A 26120-nucleotide genomic window follows, 5' to 3' on the forward strand; every position below is an offset into this window, starting at 1 on the left:
GCATAGAATTGTAATGAAAATTGACACATGGGAGGTTAACAGAAAAGATAATTGATTTCAGGTGTCAAGTTTTGAATCGTGGTCAAAACAAGGCCGTCCATGTTAGTTGCTCACTGTTTTCGTGAGATTGTCGTGATCATGCATCGGATTGAGATGAAAATGTTCAGATGAGGATTATAAACTATGAGCAATTGACTCCAGGTAGCATGTTCCGTGTCAAGGGTCGGCGAAAGGGTCGTCTATATTCACTGTTTTCAAGTTCCTGACGTTATTTTACATATAAATTGAAAAGAAAATATGGCAAAAGGGAGTTTTGAGGAACGTAAAATTGGTTTCAATTATCGAATTTCGGGCCATGGGACAGAAAAAGAGGGTTTCATTGAAAGTTCAGTATTTTGTGCAATAATTTTGTTGGAGGCAGTTAATTGATACCAATTTAAGTGTGAAGGTCAAGCAAAAGAGTCGTGCATATAAACAAATAGTACATGTTTCTGCCATAATGTCTAGATTTTGCAACCGATCGAGAAGAAAACACTCTCACATAAATTTTAATAAAAAGCCAATCAACCGTTTAATTTGAATTTCAAGTAAAAGTATCAGTAGCGACTTGAAACACTGTTGAATTTTTTCCCCAAAATTGTTGAAAGAATGTTTCGAATTCATTTTCTTAACTCATTTTGACGTACCAATGATTTAAAGCGAAACGAAGTTCGTACGGGATCAGCTAGTATTTTATAAAATCAATTAATGAGCAGATCATACTTTGTAATTTATCTACTTACGCTGGAATCGATTTGGATGTTTTGGAAGTCATCTTGAGACCAACGATCCAGAAAGTCGGCAAGGATATTCTCCCGTTAATCTTCAGCGGCTGGTCGGAAGGGAGGTCCCCACGGCCGGGGAATTCGGGTTACGTCGAATGGAACAGCTTGCATTAGAAGAAAAGAAAGATGAAAAAAACATTGATTAGAGAAAATAGAAAAACAGGTCTGTTATCATATTCCATACAGGTAATTAGAAGAAACAAAAAAAAAACATAATTTACTCACCTGAGGGAATGCGTTTCCCGATCTGACAAACGGGCTGATTCTATTCCTCACTCTAAGTGCGCCGGTCACCTGATTAGTTGCAACAGAATATCCCCTAACATCGACGTACCCGCGCAACATTTTTGTCCGTGTTCCTCGCGAACGGCTGACCCGAAATAAAAACAAACACTCGAACGGAGCACAAAGTAAAATTACTATGAATTATAATGAGCATATGGCATTTTCGACAACACAAATGACGGTGTTTCAACATTACCATGGGCATAGTAATTTGAAGAACACGAATTGTGTAATATCAGAATATCATGCGCATGGTAATTAAGACACGAGGAAATTACTATGAGCTGTCAAAGCTCGCATAGTAAAAATACAATCTCGTAGTATTATCGCCCAGATTTTTGGTGAAAAATACTAAATCATGGTTGAAAATACTAAATGATGGATATAGCAAAATTAACATGACTCTGTTTTTGAAAAACCCATGCAGTTTTTTTCCGTGTATATGACATGGGATCGTATTTGTATATACACACACAAAAAAAAGCATAGTAAAATTACTAAATCCGTGGTTTAAACGAACAACAGGCGACCATATTTTTGAGTCAAATATGTTTTGTTGTTTATAATACCTTACGCATAGCTATTTTACCATGTGCTCAATTTGGCTGCGCATAGTAAATTCGACTGCGTTTTAGTGAAATTGTCAATGAAATGATGCATTGTTTTACTTCGTCCCTAGTAAAATTAATATGTTTCATGATGGAACTAGTATGTGTTATGATAAAGATTAGGAGGAGCGAGGAGCTTGATTTAAATAGTAAAATTACTATGTATGTTTGTTTGTTTATTTGCATGCATGCATTATGACATTATTTGAAACATGAAAATTCACACTTGCGACACACGTCGGTCAATGTTAGTGTGTTCTCCCGATGCTCTGGAATGATTTTCAAAGTTATGTAACTATAATGCAGCTCAAAATTAGTTTTTTTTACAAACGGGTTTGATGATTAATGATCCTGAATTAGTGTAAACAACAAGAATGTTTACCATAGTAAAATTATCATACGCACTTATGTTTTTGAGTCAAATATGTTTTGTTCTCAAAAGTACGATGTGCGTAGTATTTTGTTGATATGAATTGGTGCCACAATGTCAAAATTACTATGCGGACGGTAGTTGTGATAGAAATTATGATGAAATTATCATGACCATAGTATTTTCGACAACAAACATTGAGAGTTATCGAAAATTACCAGGTACATAGTAATTTCAATATTGTTTCATGCGCATTTTCACAAAATCGATGTTAAACTTTTCGTGGTTGAAAATACTATAGCGCTGAAATGGTAAAATTATCATGACAGCGTTTTTGGGATGAGCACTCAATTTTTTTCCGTGCAAGAAGTGTTGTTCCATTACACAGCAAAAAAAGTGTTGCGATATTACATCGAAAACGTGCACATAACTTGAGTCGCAAATGCTACCTAATATTACATTTTTTTTATGTATCAGCTACTCCATAAATGTGACGTAGTAGACAAATCAGGGTGTGAGAATAATGTTCTAAGCCCTTTCATTTAACATTTTCCCTAGATTTTATCATACATTTATTTATTCAGCATTCGATTAGGGGTTTTTATCAAGTCAAAAAGGGTTGTCGAAATTCAAATAAAAAACAAACTGTGCCAAAAACTTTGAAGCAACTAAATATTTATTTTGAGTTGATGTGTTAAGTTTATATTTGTTCAAATTACTTATCCTATACAAAGCCCCAAGCTTAACTGTATTAAATTTTAATCAACATTTTCTTTGCAGCATCTTGAAGTAGGTCTTCCATGCTAGAGTTGCCGGAATATGAGGCAATACGTTGAATCATCACAATTTTCGGATTCAGACTTTATGCTGGAACGATCATCACTTATCTTCCCAAGTTTTGTTTCCAAATCGACTGGTTTAAGTCACTCCGTTTTTTGCAATCCGGAGCACATCATTATCAAGCTATAAATAAAAAAAATCACAGGACAGATGAATAAAATAAAATACTCCCCTTATCATCCGGGTGTTTCAAATCTTAAAATCTTCTACTGCTGATTTGGATGGGACAAATTCCCTAAAAATGAGAAATAATGCAACGAAACTTAAGGAATAGTTTTGCTTAGAAATTTACTTGATTTTGGTAGTACTTACAAGCCAAACAAATACTGCTGAGTTCCGTAATCCGTTTCAAGCTTTTGGAAATGAATAAAATTTTAGACGTCAATTGAGGAAAACATTGACTACTTGATGAGATATCACATGCAAAGTTGTGATATTACATCACACGACGTGTTCGCATTGTGTACATCGTTTTGATGTAACATTGCAACAGAAATCCCTAAAACTACATCATTTCCAGAAATTACATCGTTCATCGTTACAATTTTTTTTGCTGTGTAGGGTTAAAGGAATGGGGAAGGGGTCTCTTTCACAATTTATTTAATAATTAGAGAACGAATAGGTAAAATAAGTGTCCCGTGACGTTATTTGGTAACAAAAAATGTTTCTTTGATAGTTGGGACCGTTTCCTCATTAAAAAGGGACAGCAAAGATTCCATATAATCGGAGCCAAGAAATCCAGAGTTATAAAAAGGATTCAAACACGGATTTAAAGAAAAAACAAGTTTCCAAAATGAAAACAGTTGCAATTTTATTTTGAAGAAACATTTTAATGATTTTTTAATTGAATTTAAAATTTTGTGCAAATAAATGAAAACTTTAAAAACTAGGTACCACCAATTTCAATTATTTTTGGAAGGTGTAGCAAAGCACACCGGGGCAGCTAGTAACAGAATAAAAGAAGATAGTACTAGAAAAGAAATAAAACATGACCAAATAAGATAAACAAGACTAAAGTAGGTATTCGATTTTTTTTATCAATATTTCTTATGAAACTGGTACACTAGGGAATAATTTTTAATAAGAATTTTAAAAAAACTTCTTAGTGAAATTCTAATTCAAAATAGAGGAAGTGGCATAAAGAGCGATCACCTCCGTACATAACGCTACATGACAATTTCTTTCAATGTGATTGAAAAACAGATCAATTTATCAATGGAAAACTGCTAACCTGCTCATTTTTATTTTCCTTCTTTTTTTCTCCGGTTTTCTCTTCACTTTTTTCAATATTTTATTCCCGTTTTTAAAAACTAGTTTCTAAAATTTTTCAAACACAAAATTAAAAGTAAAATATGGCCAAAAACTCTCTAGCGTGTTAATTTTTTGTAGTTTTCTTCTGTTTTCTCCCAAGTATTTTTTTTCTTTTGTTGTTGCTGTTTTGTTTTGTTTCCGTTTCTCTACTTATCTAAACTTGTTTTTATTCTTGCTCCAACCACTTTCCTCCGTCCTTTTGTGTGTTTTACTGGCTTAAGAGTTTACTATGTATATACGTTTTTTTTGTTTTGTTTTATTATAGAGATAGCGTTTTAAGCGAAAAATGCGAATAATATGGCTTCGAGATACATACGCGCGTGTATTTTCTTCTTTTTTGTTTTTGCATTTTCAAGATTTTTAATAATGTGTGTGAGTGTGTTTATCCTTGAATTCTTTTACGGGATTGCTTAGAAATGTTCCGGCTGGAATTTGGAACGAGAACTTAAAAAAAGTACAGCCAACGTTTTTTGTTTTTAATGTTTATTTTCGTTTACAAGTTTTAGATTCTCCGAAACGATTTTTCTACGTTTTTAGTTTTGCTTTCTAAAAGTTCTTTGGTTGACCTTTTTTGTGACCAAAGCGGAAATGCGAAAAACAAAAACGGCATTATTCCGAACTACGTTTCCGTATATAGCAAGTAAAGTTAGGTTATCTTTGGTGAATTTTGCATGTTTTTGTTTTGCTCTCATCATATCATCAACAGTGTATTGTTCTTTTCAGAGAAATAAGAAAAGTGTGCAAATTTATTGTTTTGTTATTTGGTTCCGTTCGTCTTGGCGATGATCATCGATTACCGTGATTTGTGTTTTGCATGTAGGGTGTTTTTTTTTTAGTAATCTTTTCATTAACCTTGGTTCCGCTAAATGACACTTTAGAACGCGCTAGTTTTGTATGATATATTTTTTTTCGTAAGAGAGAAAGATGGCTGCTACGTGTTTTCGCCTTTATGAATTTATTTATGCATGTATGGGGGTGAGCTAGTGTTGTATGCGTGAGTTAAGAGATGATTGGTGAGTGTTCGGCGATGAAGTTCAATGAGTTGTTTTGTTGAGTAATAAGGAAATGGCTTTCGTTTTGTATTTTGCTACTACTGCGAGAGTATATATAAATAGTTGATTTTGGTTGTTTTTTTTTTGTTCTTAGTGGATAGTAGAATTGAATTTTTTCTTGTGTTATGCTTGTTTTGTATTGTTTTGTTTTCTTGTTTTGTTGTTTATCATCTAATATTTTAATATCGCTAATGATGTCGACTAATAATAATGTAAAATAAGTCTTCTCATGGTTTTCATATCTCTTTCATTCTATCCTTATACGTAATGTTGCGGTATGCTTTAATTAATAAGTTGATTATGCTTGGATTATTGCGTTTAATACATATATTTTGTCCTCCGATTCTCTCTTGTTAGTGTATCGTAATAGCTACTGTTTAAGGCAATAAATTAATTAATTAATTAATTATAATGCAAAGTTTTTTTTTGTCGTTTTAAACCTACTACACATGATCGCAATTTAACCATCAGCTTGTCAATTTTTGTTTTTTTTCCGTCTTCCTATCGAAAACAAACAACATGCACAAAGCGAGTTTAGAGTTTTCGGAACCAACAAACAACTCGTTTCATTTTGTTTTCCAATTCATGTCTGAGTTTTTGTTGTTTTGCTTCATGCAGATGGTTATGTTTTGTGTATTTCTTCAGTGAATGTATGTGTGCTTCTGCCTTCATTAGTTTTTCTCGGATTTCTATCCATCTGACGAGTTTGTATGTTTTTTTTAATGTTTATTTTCTCAATTTGTTTGGATTTTTGTTATTTTTTATTTTAGTTATTTTATCACAGTTGATATTTTTGCGTCATTTGTGTCATATGTTTTGATTTTGTTTTGTGTGTCTAAATTTCGACTGTGGTTTAAGTTATCTCTTTATTTTTTGTTGTTGTTGCATGTCGCACTTGCATAATCGCTTTGCATTTTGTCACTTGTGGTATAAACATCAAAATCCTGGAACTCATGTATCAGCTCAACCTGAACCGCTTTTCGATATCGTATCTAACAAAATGAAAGGAAACAAAACGCGACAAATGAGAACACAATACTTTCTCTCTTGCTCTCTTACGATTACATTATTTTACTTTTCTTTTGGCTTATATGCATAATCAACTTATTGCATTTGCAAAATAAATATGGTTATCATCTTTTTACACCTTGTTTGTTTTTTTTTTGTTTTTAATTTAGGGATTTCAGTGTCTCTCATCTATAAACAACTATTTAACTGCACCACTTTTCTTTGTTCCACTGCCTTTTCCTTTACCTGTCAGTGTTTGCGTGTTTGTATTTTCTTGTTTCAATAGTTTTTTTTCTCTGCTCTCTATTATCGCTTCTCTATTGCGTTTGATTGGAATTGTTTTTCTTCTCTTCATCCATCCTACTAGTACGAGATTACTGCAGATTACACAATGTATTATGGCACAAGTCAGCTATTGGTTGTATGGCTTTTTTGTTTGTTTCCTATTAGCATTACTTGCATCTGCTGCCTATCGGACGTTTCGGTACATTTGATGAACCTTTTGCGATACCATTGGTTAAGCATTTTTTGTTTGTTTTTTTTTCTGAGTCTTACTTTGTTTTATATTTATCGACTGATGATCTGCTACAGTTTGACTACGTGTTGGATAATTTACGAAACGTGGTGCTCTCGCCAATGGAAGATTGTGATCGATTGAAGAGGACCGAAAGCTGTTGATTTTATAATATTTACAAAACAATGGGCTATATTATGATTCAAACTATACAGCTAATTGGAGGCTTGAAAAAGAGTTGATCAAAGATAACCTATAACTAGATTTGCCACTTCGATTTTGTTTGAAACAGATATTGATTGAACGATTGTTGTGTACGTGCAAAACAAATATAGTTGGAAAAAAAGTTCAAAACATACGGGCAATAATCATCGATCATTTCGAGTAAAGGCTCTTTACTAAAGAGGCCAACTTGGAATGTAAATCAATCATTTCCCGATCGATCATTCTGAAATGATTTGAGTGAAATCCGGAAACTCAAAGATTTGTTTTAGATCATGTTTTCTGGTACGGTTGTTCCAGAACTTCCGCAGATTCTCCAAGTGGCTCATGCTTCTGTTGAGAAGCTACGTCCTAATCAATCGACCTCACAAGAGGTTTGGTTTGGAAAAAGGCGGGAATGTCTAGGACCTGTTTTTGACATGTTCGAAAATTGTTTAATTTCGAAAAAACCCATCCGACATAATATGATCCAAATAACAGAGCCGTTCACAATTCACACAAGTAGATCAGCAAGGAAATTTTTAAGAGAAATGGTGTTTCAATGTACACCTTATTCATCAAGAAGTCTCTTCAACAGTTAAATTACGACCATATTGAATCCTGTAAATTCTCATCCTGTTATTAGCTTTCTTCGATCATGAATCCTTCAAAATTCCTCAACATTTCTAGCATCCAATAAAAAAATACATTTTTTTTCATTTATCAAAATAAAAGCAGTTTTTTTTCATTTTGTACAACGTCATGATAAAGACTAGAAAAGTTCATGGACTTATGAGGAGAGAGTAGAGAAATCCTAAAGCAAATTAACAACTTATCTCTATTGTGCGTCCACTAAAATCAATATAATCTACTTTAACTATAAGCCTCGTATTTGCCTGTCAAATGATCCCTCTTCTTCAATCTCCGTACCACATCTTGCACCGCGAGAACAACTTCAGCGAAACGTAAAATGGCATTTTTTTTTCGTATTGGTTTCGGTTATGATGCATTTGGTTGAAATGAGTAGTTGAGTGAGAGTTGATTCCAATAGATTTGTATGTTTGTTTGTGTGTTCTTTTTTGTTTTTGTTTAAGATTAAAGGTTATGATGCTAAGAAGAAAGATAGATTTTGCGGTTGGATTTGTTGTTTAGTACTGTCGCTTTAGTTACTTTTCTTGTTTGTTTGAAGAAAGATGAAATTTGTGGCCTACTTACTTACTGGTTTATATACTTGTGTATGTATGTATAATAGAGCTTAAGCTAGAGTTACAGTATAGCGCTTAGCGGACCTTATCGGATAAGCGTCCGATTGTATTTTCTATCACTACTCTTGGACCTACTTCGGCTACGTTTTGTTCGGGCCGGAGCCCACCGGTTGTCGCTGTCACTTTCGGAACTTTGACCGGTGCTGTGTTGGCTGCTATAGTTGTTACTATTGCTGGACGCGCTGTTTGGCAGGTGTCCCCGGGAGGCCGTGTTCATGCCGCCGCCTATTTTGCGGGATATGACTGGACTGTCGAGCGATCCGGCCCCTCCCCCGGACATGTACTTACTGTTGAGCGGAGTTTCCGGACAGGGGGCTGGTGGACTGGCTGGCTCGAAGCACATATCCTCGGAGAATTCCATGTTCATGTGGCGGTAGAACTCTTCCGTTGGTTCACCGCCACGACCGAAAAAATGATGTCCATTGGGCGGAGGCATGACCGGGGGCATCTGATCCGGTCGATAGCACTGCTCGTAGAGCACCGATCCACTTTCGTAGTCGTTTTCCGTGTACATTTCGGCATTGTTCATGGTCAACGCCGGGTTCATATGCCTTGGGCGGATCCAGTTTTGGGGGAAGCTTGGGATTGGCGGCGGCATGGTGTCCCACCGATTCGGCATGGGTGGAGGCGGGTGGTTTTTGCGCATCATTTGTGGCGACAGGGCAGCTGGATTGGTCCGGATCGTCATGCTAGTCGGTGGGCGATATGTGCCATAGGGATGATCTGGGGGCGGTGGCAGTACGTCTGATATGTTGATTGGCTCCCGCATCGGAGCGTTGTACTCACTCGAGACTGGACTGTTGGCGCACTTCATGCAAGACTCCTCCGATATCGTTCCTCCGCGCTGTAACGTTACTGTGGCGTAAGGTTCTGGCGGAATGCAATTGTTGCTCTTCATCTGTTGGGTGTTGTTCGTTAGCTCCGCATACTCTGAAGTACTTGGAGGATCTAGCGAATGGGAAGGCTTCACAAGCGTATTTCCATGCAGCCACAGTGTATGCTGCTTATCTGGGATAATCGTCGTTACCGATGGTCCCGGGTAGGATGCCTTCACGCTTTGCTTCTTCCTAACTGTCCAAAAGATGGCAAAGACTGCGCCACCAATCAGACCCACGCATAAAATCACTAACGCCGTCCCAGACATCCAGGAAGACATCCAATAGCTTGGAGTGGGGTCGGACCTACGATGAAAATAACATGTTAGAATCTCGTTTATTAACTTGTGCATCAACTTTTAACTTATGTTAAGTTTTTACAAAAGTTTCCGTCAACTAACCTAACTATATTTTGAGGATCCATGTGAAGTGGAGTTGGCAAACTGTAAGGACCTACAAGATAAAAAAAATGATGAAGAATTGATTCACCGTTACTTATGTTTGCTAATCAGTATCGGCCTTATCGCCGAAAGCTACCGGTAAGATTTTTTCATAATTATGAAATTTATAGTCAGATAGAATGGTAAAAATGAGTGAGTAGAATTTTATTTAGAAGCATTTTCATCACATACCAAATTTTTGTTCAGCGCGGGTCAACTACTATGAAGTGGTAGATACAGAGAGAGTTGAATCTAACCCTATACATTAGTAGACCAAGCGTAGTTCGCCGAACAGGTGGAAAACTTGCAATGCGAACGAACGAGTTCGTTGCTGAAACCCATCGCTCAAAGACAAAAAAAAAACATTCATACAAACCTATTCCACCAGCCGTCAGACTTGCCACTTTGGCAATGTAGGTTGCTCCCGGTGTCAAGCTATTAATGACCACCGATTGGGTAGTCGAGTTCAGAACCATCTGCCCCAGCACCTTGTTGGTGGTATTGGACTTGATTTGAATCTGTATTGAAAGCAAAACTTAATTAGTTATTCCACTGATGGTGATCAACTGAGTGATGAGACAAACCTTATAACCAGTGAGTTCCCCGTTGAGTAGGTTTACCGGTGGTGGAGACCAGCGTACGAATGCAGCGGTTGTATTTATTACTCCAACTCTCACTTCCGTTGGAGGAGCAGATGGCGGTCCATCGAGGGTTCTTCCGCGTCTAATGTTGGACACCGATCCAGATAAACCTTCAGGAATGCTAGCGAAAATTTCGTACTCGGTGAACGGTCGCAGATCGTTGAGGGTGAACTCTTTCAGATTGCTTGTGGTCACTTGACTTTCGAAAGTGGAATTGTAGATGAAGTTTACCATTGGCTCGTGGGCCACTCGATAGTACATTCGAAGTGGCATTTTTGTCGCACTATCCGTAACATCCCAGGAGATTCCGATCGAGCTAGCCGATATCGTGAACACATTGTTCAGAACTATAAACTGCTCGCTAACCCATCGACTCTGATCGTAAGTATGAATTTGCTCCTTTCTCGCCTCGAGAGATTCGTCCTTATCGAGTACTTTAATGAATATCTTTTTAACAATACTTCCGGCTTCGTTAATAGCTGCACAAGCGTACCAACCTTCGTCTGCTTTACTCACGGCCTTAAGCGTAAGTCCACCATTATCTTCAAAGTGGATAATACTGTTGCTGAGCATCGACGGAATGGTACTGGAGATCGCTTCCATTTCGATGGTTGATTCAACCGATTCGCGTTTGTTGCGTAATAAATGCGTTCGGGAAGCTGCCACGTGGAAGAGTTGTTTCTCGGAGACAGGTTCGATCTTGATCGACCAATTGCTGATCGGTTCCGGAGCAAACGATCGGATGTGGCTATCGTGTGGCTTGAACGAAACACTTCTTTTCGATTTCTCCGCCGGTTTGTGCGCAACTTGTGCTTGGGCCGTTATCGATTTGTTTCCACTGTTATCTATATGGGTCTTATCGATTCGATCCCAGAATATTCGAACCGTTGGTCGACCTTTGGCTCGACATGGCAATGTAATGCCTTCTCCTTCCCTGATGACTACGTCTACTGGAGCTTCCATAAATGTTGGGGCCTCGTAGACGTACAGATAGACTGAGATCGTAACATTCCCGCCCTCATTGTGACCTTCGCAAATATACTTGCCCTCATCATCCTGCCGGGCATCTTCTATTCGCAAAGTATTGTCCAATAGTTTTCGGGACCTGCCATCCGGAAGACGTCCACTTTCCTTACGCCACGTAACAACTGGCTTAGGATCGCCTGCCAATTCGCATGGAAGATCGAACCCTTCGCCCTCCAGCACTTCTGTATCGTGAGGACTTTTAACGATCGTTGGAGGAGCTAAAACTTTCAAATGAGCAGGTGGCGTCGTTTTTGTTCCAGCCATGCTTTGAGCTGAACATTCGTACTTCCCCGTATCATTCGGTTGTATTTCCGAGATCATGAGGCTACCCGAATCAACCATCGACAGGCGCTTGCCACTTATATCGAGCAGCTTACCGTCCTTCAACCATAGGACTGATGGTTCCGGAATCCCTCTAGGTGGCGTACAGTTGAGTATCACTGGACCCCCCACTAGGGCAACTGTGTCCTTTGGAATTGCCCGAAAGTCATCCTTGAGCATCGCTATCTGAAGCGTCGCGTTTCTACTAACGGCCACTCCTGCAGAATTCTGCGCCTCACAATGGTAGACGCCGGCATCCTGCTCACGCTTATTCTGCATGACTCTGTTGATTATAAATAAACCCAAAAATTAGATCCATGCTTACAAATTCGAAAGAAAATTCTTACTTCAGGAAGAACAAGGATCCTTCGGGTAGGATAACCCGCCGATCTGAAGGACCCAGCGGGGACCCATTGTGATACCAGGTTATTTCCGGCGGCGGTCGACCGGCGGCTTTGCAATTCAGGGTTAGGGGTTCTTCTTTGGCCGCCACCGCATCTGCCGGGTGTTCCAGTATGCGTGGCCGCAGTTGAGCTGTCGAAGGTAAATAGAACGAAAAAATAATTAATTAGTAGGGAGTTTTATTATCAAAAGACACTTATTAGGACCAAAAAAAGAAGAAACTCCTTGTCCAGGGGGGATGAGATGCAGGTATCATTTATTTGACAAACAACACAAACAAAACACATTCTTGGGGCAGCTGGAAGCTGGCTTTCACAGTCGTCGTCGTCGTCACAAATTTCCACTTCCTTATAATTTATGAACCACTCGAATAGACATAGACTAGCTGGTCGTGTTGTGGGCCATCTACTATATGTGTGCATAGGCACAGGCTGGACAGACTTCATGCTTCGGGTCGCATAATGAAGCTAGATTAAATATTTGCGTGTTTTAATTCGTAGATCAACGTTTTTGTTCTACATCTGAGCTGCCCTGGATGGATGTTGTTCGAGCCAACTTGAACTATTTCTGTGTCCTAGTTTCGGGGGAAAATAATTACGGTTCAGTTTGAAGTGCTTAATTTTCTGACGATTTTGATTTTTTTTTTCAATTTTGAAAGATTTTCCACTTAAGAAAGCCTGTGTTCCTTTCTTGACAGTTGAAGCAAAAAACCATGTGCTACCAATTTTGTTTTTAAGCTATCGAATTTTTTTCTGAAAATAAATGCTCCAGTACTCAGGGTCGCCATTAGACGCGGAAAAATTGACTTTTGGATCCCATGCCTCATTGTGAAATATGAGACCAACCAAATCGATCCCTAAAGTAACGTTCAATACTCAATTTAATTTTGTATGGAAATTAGTAAGGAATAGGAAAAATTTTCATATTCATTAGTTAAGCTTGACATAAAATATCTTTTCAATTTTCGTAAGCTTCATTTTTTGTCAAAATGGGTAGAAGCTAAATATTTCCTGGGAAAAGTAAAAATCATTCCAAAACAAAATTTTTAAATCCGATAAACATTTGTTTGCCAGGGATGGATAACCAGCATTCGAAGACGCAGAAAGTTGAAAGATTATGTTTTGGATTTTTTTTTTGGTAGGTTATCTACCTTCTTTTTTTTCTACCTTCGTTTTTCTTAATGTACAAGTAAGGTTCGTGGTTTGTTCACATAAAAGGTATTGATAGGACCTAGGAACATCTACTATTCAAATTTTTTTTTCGAATCGGTACATCTCTGATGATTTTTGAAACATAAATTTTGAAGAAAGAATTAAAAATGAATTTATTCTTTGAAAAATTCTTAGGTTATACTTTTCAATTCCAACTCAATCGCTCTGCGTGTTCTAACTACACATTTTTTTAAAAATATATGAAAAATTAGATACAGTTCTCAGAATCTCAAATTAGAATAAGATATACCTAGAATGTTATAGAAATAGACATTGATATTGATTACATGTTCGAAATATACCCTTTTCTAAAAACTACTGATCTTCGTCTATAATTTTTTTCATTTTCTTATTTCTATATCTGTTTCCTGTCCCAGGGTGGCCAGCGAGCTGGGAAAATCGTGAAAATCAAGAATTGAAAGTAGCATCGAAAAACCCGGAAAATAACCGGGAATTTGAAATCAAAACCGGAAAAAATCAAAAAAAAATTCTTTTCTTGCTCAAGAGTAAACCATTCTTCAAAAGATTTTAATGACCGTTGTTCGTTCTTATTTGATGAACATACAAGAAGTTGAATGTTTTTGCATCATTTAGATCCCTAATGAGCGATTTTTGAATAAATTTGAAAAATTATTAGTCATATTCGAATTCGCACTTCAATGAATCACACTTCCAAATAATAAAATCGTATGAAGAATAAAAAACTCAAATTGAAATTTGTTATTTTAGATTCAGTTTTAATATTGGACATTTGAATTAAAAATTCAAACTTCGCATGATATTTAATATTTAAACCCTGAATGCAGATTAAAAATTCAGGTTGAAATTCAAGATTAAAGTTTCTGAATCAGAAGTCGGACTCATAATTGAAAAATTAAATTTAGAAGATATAATTCATGTTGTGATTCAAAATTCTGACATTTAATCTGAATGTTTCTGGAATAGAAATCAATATAAAAAATTCTGTATCTAGTACGGTTTTTAAAAATATAAATAAAATATTAATTAAATGTTAATTGATTAGTAATTAAATTTTAAATTCAGTATTGACATTTATTGACCACAATATTATACAAATTCGTAGTCAGAATCTAAATTCAAAATCTGTGTTTAAAAGTTAGAATCGAGTATGAGGACAGAATAAGCTATTTTAAAAAGTTCAACGAATAAATACACCTAAGAACATTATATTTGGTGGTTATAGTCTCATGTTTTGGTAAAATATCGTTTGAAAATTCATAAATCACCATTTTTATGTTAATAAAATAAGATTATGACAACTCATTGCTAGCTATTCTGTAAAACAATTATTTCATCACCGGAAAAGGCTTGGATCTTTCGAAATTACTTATTTTATTTTATTGAACAACTTTGTTGAAGACCGCGAAATTTGGCAAATCATAGATTTTGATTAGCAATGCATTTAAAATTTCTTTAAAATTCTTATATTTTACCGAATGGAGAAAAGTAACAAAAATAAAAATTTTATAACTTGTTTTCTGAGAAGCTGAAATTCTCGCGTATTTAGAGGTCTTCGAAACAGTTGATTATGTGTTTAAAAACTTTAATTTGAATATTTTAAATACATTCTCTAGTATTCTTGAAAAAATATAAACAAGAGCCGTTAGAGAAAAATTGTCAAATTTCAATTTTGTACATCTGTATTAGATAAGAACATGTGTGCTTGTTTTTTTTTCTAAAGCTTATTAAAAGAGTTCAGTTAGTTAACAAAACATTTATTAAATAATGTTGTAAAGAAGAATTTGAATATTTTGTTAAGAAGAGATTAAAGGTTTGAATAAAGGTAAATTGAACTTAAACTATCTAAAATTATTTTTTCTTTTTTATTCCCAGCATGATGGTACTTCATTTTCTACTTCAGATATAAAGCAAATATCTCTGTATTTTTGATTATTTGCATACCATTTGAACCACAAGATTGTTTCACTGATAAATAGAAGTCATTGCACAATTTCACATGGATTTTAAAAAAACTGACATGTTTTTGGTACATAATCGATGGTTGATAGTATCGATATAGGTATGTTAAAACTGGAAAAAAATAAAATGTCGATAGGAAAACCGGGAATTTGAAAATGACAATTCGCTGGCCATCCTGCTGTCCTCTTCAAAAATGACGATCTAGATCTATGCAAACAATTGTAAACATACAAAACGAGTTTGGCTCCTTAAAGCCTCAAGGTATGAGGCGTTTCTTATAAAGCACGTGTCAATGAACATATTAAATTAATTAATTCTTATAAAGAAAATACAAAAAAAAATGTTATAGAAATTATAGTCTGAAATTTAAAAAATTGAATTGTGTCAGATGTTTGAAAAACTAAGGAGCAGAATGTTTAATGTTCCCTTTTTTAGTTGAGATGAGCTTCGATAGTTCAACTGTTCAATAAAATATGTTTGGCTAAGAAAGTGAATACAATTTTTCTCTGAAATATTTCAATAATGGATTGTTTAGAGTTGATTGACCCATAAGGGTCAATTAATAACAAGCGAGGCTCTCTACTCTACACTTCAAATTTGTAATTCCTAATCATATTTTGATAATGGAGTAAGGTTATTCGATAGGAAAAATCATGACTCAGAACTGATGTCATACCTCGAAAACTAATCCCAGGTTAAGAATTCAGCTAGAGTTTTTTAAAATTTTCTCACTGATTGATAGTAATTCATTTCTGAATACTAAAGTTTAAATAAGATTAAACTCGATTCAGAGATTCTGGTTCCATCCAAATTTTTTTTTGTGTTTTCATATTCCACTGGAATATGTTCCAGATTATGTATCCAGTTAAGGATTCTTGATTTTCAATCATCATTAAAAATTGAAATGAAAAACTGTGTTTCAAATCGTTGTTTGAATTTGATTTCAAATTTCCTTCAAAAATTGATTCATGATTTTCGAAACGCAAATGTATTTTTTAAATTTATTTTAAAAAAATTTGAATATGAAACAAAACCATTCTAAGTTTTTCTTGCATATTCGAATTTGAAGTTCATGAGTCAATCAAGCTAAGGTAAGCTAAGCTAAGCATATTCGAATTTGAAGTTCATGAACTTTATTTTTATGCAAAATACTAACATAAAAAAGCTTCAAAATGGCAATACAGATTCATCAAATTTTTTATTTTTATGAAAATTCAAATTTTGAATTCAGGTTCAAGATTCAGATTCAGCTCTAAAATGAGTTCCACAATCAAAATAAAATTATCAAGAAGACTTTTTCGGTAAGGAATTTAAATTGCAGGCTAATTATTCTGATTGTTAGTTCGATTTTAAAATTTAACCAAAGTCAGTTCGTTGACACAATCCAGCATTTTGCAAGTTTTGTTTTATGAAAAACTTATTTAAAAATAACATCCACAGGAATGGATTTTTGATTAAATGTAATTGATGGTACCTGAACATGTATCTTCTCTTAAAAATATTGTAGGGAATTTCATATGTTTTCACGTATTGTTCAGCAATATAAATAAAGCAGTTTTTTCAAGAACCAACTTTCAAACTAAAATCTTTAACAAGGATCGAGTTTGCATAAATCCGATTTGAACCGCAAAATTATAATCTTTTACTTTTACTTTTGAATATTGGATTTATTTTTAGAATTATCTTTTTTTCGAAATTTCAAGCTTTCTAAAAATTGTAAGTTCAACTCAAATAAGCAGCCAGGTTACCCGGTTTCATCCGGACTTGCCGGGAATTTAATAAAAAAAGAATTGGGAAAGCTTCGGCCCGGTGTGGTTGCCAAATTTTGTTGGAAGGAATCCTGATTTGTCCGAATTCATTCACATTTTTTTTTGTAAAATCAAACAAAAAATTAAAATTGTATAATAATTATTTTAAATTTTTTCGCCAAAAAATGAAATTTTCCAAGCTAGATTTATTAAAATTAACATAAGCGATGGGGAGCCTGAAATACGATTAAAAATCCGGTTATGTTTTTCGACGTAAATATAATGATTTAAATGCTTTTGTTTTTTTTTGAATAATTGTCAAATTTTCCAGGATATTGCCCGAATTTTAGTTTAAAAAGTTGAAAATAGAATGCCCGAATTTCAAATTAAAAAGCCCAGATTTTTTCGGCCCGTAAGGGAGAACTTCCGGCAATCTGTGTTTATTGAATCCGACCGGGCTACTCCACATGATTCAAATTTGAGTGATTTTTTCTTTAATGATTGCTATTTATGCAGGCTTGAATCACGTGCCTAAAATTTTAATACATTGATGTTCCATTTTTTGACTGTGTCTGGAAAAAAGTGATAAAAATGGGATTTCATGGCGACCGTGAAAATAAGGTATAACGTGTAAAGTTACGAGTATTATGTTTGTTTTTCCTAAAAAGGCTTTTGCTCATCATTTTGAAGTCTTAAAATATTGCTTAAACATGTTTATTAAGGAAAATACGACTGCACGGTTCCGGCCCTTTCTTTTATATTTAATCTTGTTTGTTCAGTTCGTTTTATTCAATGTTGGTAAAAGTGGTACCGCCTAACGAAACCAGTTTTATTAGAAGTTATCATTCGCCAAGCAACAAGATAACCTCAAATGGGAAAACAGTACAGTTTGAAAATGTTGTCAATGAACCTTATGTAAATATCCGGTGTAATGAATGTGTTTACTCGAACTGGTGTTGTATGAATATAAAAACAAATTCACATGTCATAAATATTCCCAAAACCACAAATTGTTTTGTACTGCCGTGCCTGAGAATGCCGCCTGTGTGTGCGAGTATGTGTAACTATTTATTGTCAGATCCATACCGCCATCCACCGCAAGCACTTGGCAATAATAGACCGGTTTCAAGCACTCAAAATATTGAAATTTCCTCATCATATCATAAACATAGAACGTTCCATCGAAACCAGCCCAAGGACGGGACACTCCAATGCAATGCAATGAGACAGAGAGAAAGCATACCTACATCAAGAGCAATTTGTTGTGTACGTAAGCAAGCATAGAGCAAACGATCATTCGTCAGAAACATGAACCATTCGTTCGGTTTTGGACAGCTTCGAGAGTATCCTCGCCTGGTTCAACAAACTACGTCACCATTCCTCGGCGGCGGTTCAAGAGCAGAGTCCCACACATTTTAGGCGAGCGAATGAACGAATATAGTGTCAGTCAGTCAGCCAGCCAGCCATCTGCATCACCATCAGCATCATCATCAACATCAGAACCAGTCCCTACTAGAACACACTCTATGGGAGCATCCAGCCAGCATCAGCTGCCATTTGTTCAAACAGCCAGCGAGAGATTGCATGCATCCCACTCGTATGAGATGGACCAACAGCAGAGCGCAGATGGATGCATTCAAGAGGACCAACTAACCGTCTATGGTGGGTGCCAGGCCAGCCAAGGGTTTGTGTATGGTGTGGCACATGAGGATCCGTGAAAGTGGCCAATGCACAGCCGAAAATGGTGCCGAAATTTATGATATATGCTCTCGATCAGTGGTGCCCAGGGAAAAAGTTATGTAGGGAAGAATGACCCTGGTTTTAAACACACTTAGAAAAAGAAAAAAAAAGTTTAGGAAAAAAATCAGGGTTGCTTGCAAACTGAGAAAAAAACCTAGAACACGGAAAAATTGAATTTTGCATCATCCCAAAAAATTAAGAAAAAAATGAAATTTCATCACTTGATCGGAAAAAAAATCATTGGGTTAGAAATATATCGTGAAATTTCTGAAATATTTCCAAAATAATTTCAAATGAAATTGGGAAAATGTGAAACTTGGTTTCCCGGTATACACAGATGGGCAATATACGGTTCGAAAGGTTTTTACAAGACAAGATAAAGTGAACATGGGACAATAAAAATCTACCCTGGGAGAAAAAAGTTATTAAAGCATTCATCTTAAATCTGGACGCACAGTACATTATACCATAGCGCTCCTAGTAGTCGGATCTGGAATGTTTTGATAGTTCTTTGTTTTGGAATGTTTCCTCTATCAGTGCTGTAAATTTTATTACAATTCGTTTTGTTTAAAAAAAGTTAAACGTGATGGAAGCTGCGAAACGAAAATTAATTTTGGACACTCACGTCAAAAACCTGACGTGGTCAAAAATCGCGAAATCGTTGAAAAGGGTCAAATCGACCGTGCCCAGCGTTCTCAAACGTTTCCGTGAGATGCATACTATCGATCAGCAGGTTCATACCAAGCGTCATAGTGGAACTGAAGATCGGAAACTGCATTTGAAGGTGTTGAGAACGATCAAGGCAAACCCAGGGCAGTCAGACTATGACATCGCCAAGAAATTCAATGCCGACCGGTGCACCGTCATGACGCGTCAGAGGGATTCGTCTGTGCGAAGGAATACGATTTTATCGGTCCAGTAAAGCAACCAAACCGGACATTGAAGCAGAATGTAAAGGGCGAACACGAAATTATTGCGACACCGAAAATGTCATGCCAATTTTCTTATAATGTTTAGAATCAAACCAAAATTTCAGGGTAGTTTTACACATACATTTACTTCAAAAATCAAAAGAAAAAATAGTCGATGGAGCCTTGAGTGCAAAATTGAACGCATTTTCGCTCGATGTCCTCCATCAAAGTGTTAACAGTGTCATCCGGTACCTGTTTTTCAGTGTTTTTTTTTTCTATTTTCCTAACATGTTCTTCTCGTCTTTGAATGTCTTCTTGCTCTTCCAAAGTTCCCGCTATATTATTGCCCAGTACTGCTCCTCCGGGCACAGTTCCGGACGGTTTGACAGGTTCAAATCAAGGTTGCCGAAAAAAAAATTCTGTGTTTTTGAGAAAAAAAAAATTCTGACTTTCTGTGATTTTACTCAAAAATTCTGTGATGCTATTTTATTGAATTTCATAAAAAATTTATTATAAATTGGGTCTTTTTCACATTTTAGTTGGGCAAAATGGTAATTGATTTTACCAATTTTATCATACGTTTCTTTTTTTTTGTACGCTTTATTTAACGAGGGATTAACCTGCCGTTTTCACCCTCAAGAAAAGTGGTAATTTAAATTACATTAAATAGATCACACTGTTTTAAAAAACGAATCACTTGTTTTTCCTTTTCTCGGTTGTTCTCCAGTTTATCTTCTGGTAGTAGATCTCGGCTCTGTTTATCGAATTTTCGGCATTCTAATATAATATGTTTCACTGTCAGCTCGGTATCACAGGTTTCACATACTGGTGTTTCAGTTTCCTCTATCAGATGTTTATGCGTTATCCATGTGTGGCCGTTCCTTAATCGGGTAAGGACCTTCTGCTCTCTCTCTTGTTTTGCACATCATTCCATTTCTCCGTTGTTAGTTTTACCTCTTTAAGTTTAATATTCTGCTGGTTTCGCCAGTTCCGTTCGTGTTGCATTTTCAGTTCCATCTTCATCCATTTCAGCGCGTCCGCTCCATCTCTACCTAGGTTTGCAAGTCGATCAGCTTCTTCATTACCAGAAATACCCACGTGACTTGGAATCCAGACCAATGTGATGTTCTGAAGATTTTTGTTGTGCGGTATGTTTAGGATGGTCGGATGTTTTGTTCCAGATTCCAAGGCAGATAACACACTGGCGGAATCCGTGTATATAACCGTGGAAGAATTAGCTCGTTCGATTGCTATATTAATAGCTACAGCTTCCGCCGAAAAGATTGATAATTTTTCCGGTAGGTTTTTGAACACGCTTTCTTCCGTTGGGTTGTAAATACCAAAACCTACTTTTCCTCTTGTTAGTGAACCGTGTGTAAACTTCTCTTCTGAATTGGTATTTCGTGGCTTTTAGATTGGCAAACATAGCAACTGCAGATCTTTTATTGCCACCTGTTTCAAAATGTTGTTTGATTGTCCAATCGATTTTTGGCGGATTTACGTTCCAGTATTTGTTTATTTCAGAAGTGAGGCGATGTATCGGTGGAATACGTTGGTTAATTATTGCTGTAAGTACTTGGTTAGCTCGATTTAGTAAGAAATTCTGGTAGCTGAAAACTGGGTAAGAAGGCAATTAGGATTGCAGAAAGACCAATCAATAGTTGAAATTTCTTATCATACGTTTCTAATTTCAAGTAATAAATCTAAACTTGATATTGTCCAAAAAAAAATTATTATCCATTGAAATCCATTGAAAATTCAAAAATTCTCTGAAATCTGTGAAAATTTCAAAATTCTGTGTTCTGTGACACAGATTCTGTGTTGAAAATTTGCTCAAAATTCTGTGAAAATACAGATTTTTCTGTGATTCCGGAAAACTTGGTTCATGTCCTCTGGAACAAAATGGACAGAATTGGCCTCATACCACTCCTGGACACTTTAAGAATAGTGGCATGATGCCAAATCTGGCCAAAATAGCGGAGCTTCGTCGTGCTGCTGTTAGAACGGCAAAAGGCGCTTCTCGAGGCACTCAGATTTGTAGATCTCGCCATTTACTGTGCCCTTTGTCACGAAAGGCTCACTCCTCAGTCCGCAAGACAAATGGCCTGCCAAACGAGATATTTGGAGGCGAACTTCGGCATTTTCTTCTTCTTAAATTTGTCGTCCACATCGAACTTGCTCTTGCCGGTGAAAAACTCCAACCCCGAAATTTGCTTAAAATCGGCTTTTATACACGTTTCGTCGTCCATCACACAGCAGCCATATTTTGTCAGCATCTTCTCGTAGAGCTTCCGTGCCCGAGTGTTAGCCTTCGATTGTTGCCACTCATCGCGATTTGGGAAGTTCTGTACCTTGTATGTATGTAGTCCAGCTTTCTTCTTTGCATTCTGGACGTAGCTCTGCGACATGCCGATCTTTTTAGCCAAATCACGGCTTGAGACGTTGGGATTTGCTTTAATCGTCCGCTTCACATTTCCCTCCGTCTTTTTATTCTCCGGTCCCGGTTTTCTTCCAGCTCCTTTGCCGTGGTCCAACGTCAACCGCTCCTGGAACCGCTTCAACAATCTGGAGACGGTTGAATGGTGAATGTTCAATATTTTTCCCAACTGCCAGTGCGACAGGTCAGAAAATTCCAGGTGTGTGGAAAGAATTTGTTTTTTCGACTTCGTTAATTCACCTCCATTTTCGTTGAATCGAAAAACACGACTTCGAGTTTGACAGCATGCATGAACACAACAAGGTTCTTACGAAGAACAACGGATGCATCCTCATGGATGATGAAACAAACGTGAAGATGGATTGCTTCCTGGCCAAAAATTTTGTAGAGCGGGGTGATGTCCCTGGCAAGTTAAAATTCGTTTTTGCCGATAAGTTTGCCAGAAAGTGTTTGATCTGGCAAGGTATTTGCAGCTGCGGACGAAAAACCCCGGTTTTTGTGACAAACAAGACCTTGAACTCCAATATGTACAAGGAGGAGTGCCTGAGAAATCGTATTCTTCCGTACATTAGATCTCACAAAAGACCAGTTTAGTTTTGGCGAGATTTGGCAAGCTGCCACTATAGCAAAGAGGTACTACAGTGGTATCGGGCGGGACAACGAAGTGGAAAAGGACGAAAAAGACATCTACTCACCCAACTGCCCAACTGCCAATTGAAAAATGGTAGAACGACTCGGGATGCAACAGAGATGAAGAGATGGTGGAACAAAACCGCCGCTGAGGTCAGCGAACAGGGTGTCCAAACTATGATGAGTGGTATTCGAAGAAAAGTTCGAAATTTCATCACAACCACATCGGAATATTTTTTTTATTATTTTTCCTTTAAGTTGCAATAAAAAACCTACATTTTGACTACAAAACATTTTTATTTCGTTCACAGAGCTCCAAGATTTAATGCGTCCAGATTTAAGATGATTCATGCTTTAATCGTTATGTAAAAAATGCGTTTAATTTTTTTTTCAAATTTTTGGAACAAGTGAGGAAGATTTATTGAAAATCTTTATTTAATCTCGAAAATTTGTCTGCTAAACAAACGTGATTTGTATTCGAAACAAGTCAAAAAAAAAACTTCTTTAAAAAGTTCATACTATAGGTAGCCCAGGAACGTTAGATTGCTTTTAATAGTAAAGAAAAATTTGTTCGGTGGCCCACTAGCAATTCTCATTACCGAAATTTGGTCCGCCTGTTGAAAATGTTGGCCTCCTATGGTTTAGATTCTTCCAACCATCTTTACGGAAATTAGTGATTAAGCATATGCATCGATTTTAAATCCAAGTGATGAAAGTATCTAGACATTACATGATATTTCTCTGACAAAAGGTTGCCAAACATACAAAATATCCCAAGTTCTTGAGATTTCTGAACTAAGAATAAATACGATTACTATTCGTTTTGCATTGAATGTTTGGCGCAAATTTATTATAAAGTTTAAACTTCGTAGGATAGAAATGTTAAAAATTAAAAATTTCCAAATTTTATTATCCTTCTTATAATCAGTTATCAGTTAATTCAAAGTGATAATAATGTTAATTTTAACCATATATGATATTGAAATTTCAAAATGAATAATCACTTGCTATCCTCATCTACAATAACACAGGTCTACAAAAAAAAAATCAAATTAAGGACGCCAAATTGTTCCAAAATGATTTAAATGTGTTTTTCTATATCAAAAGTAAAAACAATAAATCAAGAAGTGTATGACACTGGGTTTAAGCTAAGTAATATACACCTACCAAATTTTTTTCAGTTTAAAATATAATAAAACATACTCTAAGAACCACTGCCTCGGGAGGATTTCCTACCACCTACGCCAAGTGTGTTCTGTTTTTGGCTATCACTCTTCTGTATATTTTTTTTTCATTTGGTCTGTTTCAAAATTTGTTACTCTGCCAAGACTTTTTCTAATATGGCATCAAAGACGACGACAAAGGGAGTCCTTTGGCTGGCAGTGACCAAAAACCCGGGTGCCTTGGGCCAGCAAGCAAGTGGCCATGCCCCCACGACGAGGCCATCCCTTGGGTGGCTGGCCGGCTGACTGGTTAATAGTTTCAGTTGGATACTAAATATGGAGAGTCTGGATGGATCTCTCCATCAACGTACGTGCTACATATATATGGCCTTCGAAAGTAGGTTTTTTTTTTGGTTTCCAGTGTGTCTAAATATTCGGAACCCCCTGATGGTTCCGTATCACACCGAGTAGGCGTCTCTGTTGTGGTCTTTCTTTGGTTTTTTGGTCGGTGATGATGGCTCGGTGCTTCGGGGGTAAACAGAGTGCAGTGTCTCCGAAAACACTTTTCAAGTGGGACACTTTACGGATAGGGAACGATTATCCACACGATTTACGAGATGAGGTTCTGCTCTAGATTCTCGGTATCATGGGACTTGTGTTACTATAGGCATAACTTTTGAGATTTTTTTCACTCTTTTTAAATTGCTTCACTTATGAATTCTAAATCGGATAATAAACTTAGGAAAGCATCCTTGTCCGAAGTTTTTTTTTCAAATCCTCTCATCATATGAATAACATAAAAACTGGAAGTGTACCGAATACCGCCCAAAAACCGTTAAGCCGAATATTCGGCTCACCAAATAGTTGAGCTAAGCATTAAGTCGAATAGGTTGAAAATTCAATATAAAAAATTATAAAAAAAACAGATTTGTCAAAATTTTCGAATGATTTTTGATATTTTATAAAATATCTAAAAGAAATGTTTAAAAGGCTACACAATCATCAAAATCTTATGGTTTCAGTAAAACATCTTAGATGTATCCATGTATCCTTCACTGTAGATCGTACAGGAGAGTGCTGCCAAGTATCGCTTTAATCCAATAAGGAATTCGATATAAGTAAAATCTGGTTAGGATGACTAAACATTGTTTAAAACTTCCCGGATTTGCCCGGGGTTAATCAGACTATTTTCTAAATAAAATAAAAAAAATAAATTTCTTTTAGATTTAGTGTTCGAAAACAATTTTAATTTTTTTTCAATGAATATAAATTTTTGCTTAATCTTCAGATACAATTTTAACACTGCTGCTGTGATTCAATGAAAACTTTAAATTTCTAGACTTTTTTTTCTCTTTATTAATTTGTTCTTCAATTTATAATTAGAACTTTGATGAACGATTGTTTTATGTAAAAATACCTCAATATGAAATATTTCGATGTCAAATTATTCAAATCCAAAGTCAAATTCAAATAAAAAGTCGAAATCTGGTGTTATTGAATTTTTATTTTGTTATTTGTTACCGAAGGTCGGCTATTTGGGAGTTTTTGAATAACCGACTGTTTGATATTAAACAAGATTTGGCTTTTGAAATGACTCACAATCTGCTCTTAACACAAAACGTGAACTTTTTAAATTTTTATTAACTTCTCAAATTAAACTTTGTGATTATATATGTATACTTTTTTCATTGATATATTTTAGTAGATGTTTAAAGTCATCTACTTTCAATTAAATATGCAAATTTTACTACAGCTGTTTGCCATGAGTATGTTTTGTTTTTTTTTTTTTTTTTTTGACAGCAAATGACAAAGAAACATTGGTCACAGCAAAATTACCAGAAACCTCACAGAATGTTAAATCATATTTTATTTATATTAGAAAAAAAAATAATACAAGTGTTGTGCAGACCGGTTGAAGAAAAATATATATTGAAATTACACAAATTTCCAGAATGACAACAATGCGAATAACAGAAATAACTAAAATTAATTTTCTACATTATGGTTCCAGAAATAGTTTTCTAGACAAATTTTGTTTGCAAAATAACACCAGATCTTGGCGTTTTCGCAATTCGCTTTCGCGTTGGAAGATTTTCAAGGGCCGATTATGAAAACCTCTTTAAGCGCTTTGAGAAAGCTCATACAGGAATTATACCACCAGGTACCTATGTTGTCCAAATTAGTTCTTAACTCACAATCAGGTGAGATTTTAATCATTAGTATAAACTTAATGAGGAATTTTTTGTCTAGCCTTTCTGATTGCTTCTAAGAAAATACCTACGCATTACATATTTTCTGAGTTCATCAACTTTTCCAGAAGAAATAATCTTCCTGAGAATCTTCCTTGAAACCGTTA

The 26120-nt window shown here is 35.8% G+C and overlaps 1 protein-coding gene across 1 annotated transcript in view; it reads right to left on the reverse strand.

Annotated features, from left to right (window-relative positions):
* Nucleotides 1–4135: 4135 nt before the first annotated feature.
* Nucleotides 4136–26120, reverse strand: part of LOC129741569 (roundabout homolog 2-like) — a 30454-nt gene continuing 8469 nt past the window's right edge. Inside the window, exons 2-6 of the mRNA XM_055733306.1 lie at nucleotides 11929–12115; nucleotides 10178–11864; nucleotides 9970–10111; nucleotides 9555–9606; nucleotides 4136–9459 (exon numbers count right to left, since the gene is read on the reverse strand). Coding sequence (XP_055589281.1) covers nucleotides 8304–9459; nucleotides 9555–9606; nucleotides 9970–10111; nucleotides 10178–11864; nucleotides 11929–12115 — 3224 coding nt within the window. The 3' untranslated portion in view covers nucleotides 4136–8303. The remainder of the gene's footprint in view (nucleotides 9460–9554; nucleotides 9607–9969; nucleotides 10112–10177; nucleotides 11865–11928; nucleotides 12116–26120) is intronic.

Source organism: Uranotaenia lowii, chromosome 2 (assembly GCF_029784155.1).
Source record: "Uranotaenia lowii strain MFRU-FL chromosome 2, ASM2978415v1, whole genome shotgun sequence".
NCBI lineage: Eukaryota > Metazoa > Arthropoda > Insecta > Diptera > Culicidae > Uranotaenia > Uranotaenia lowii.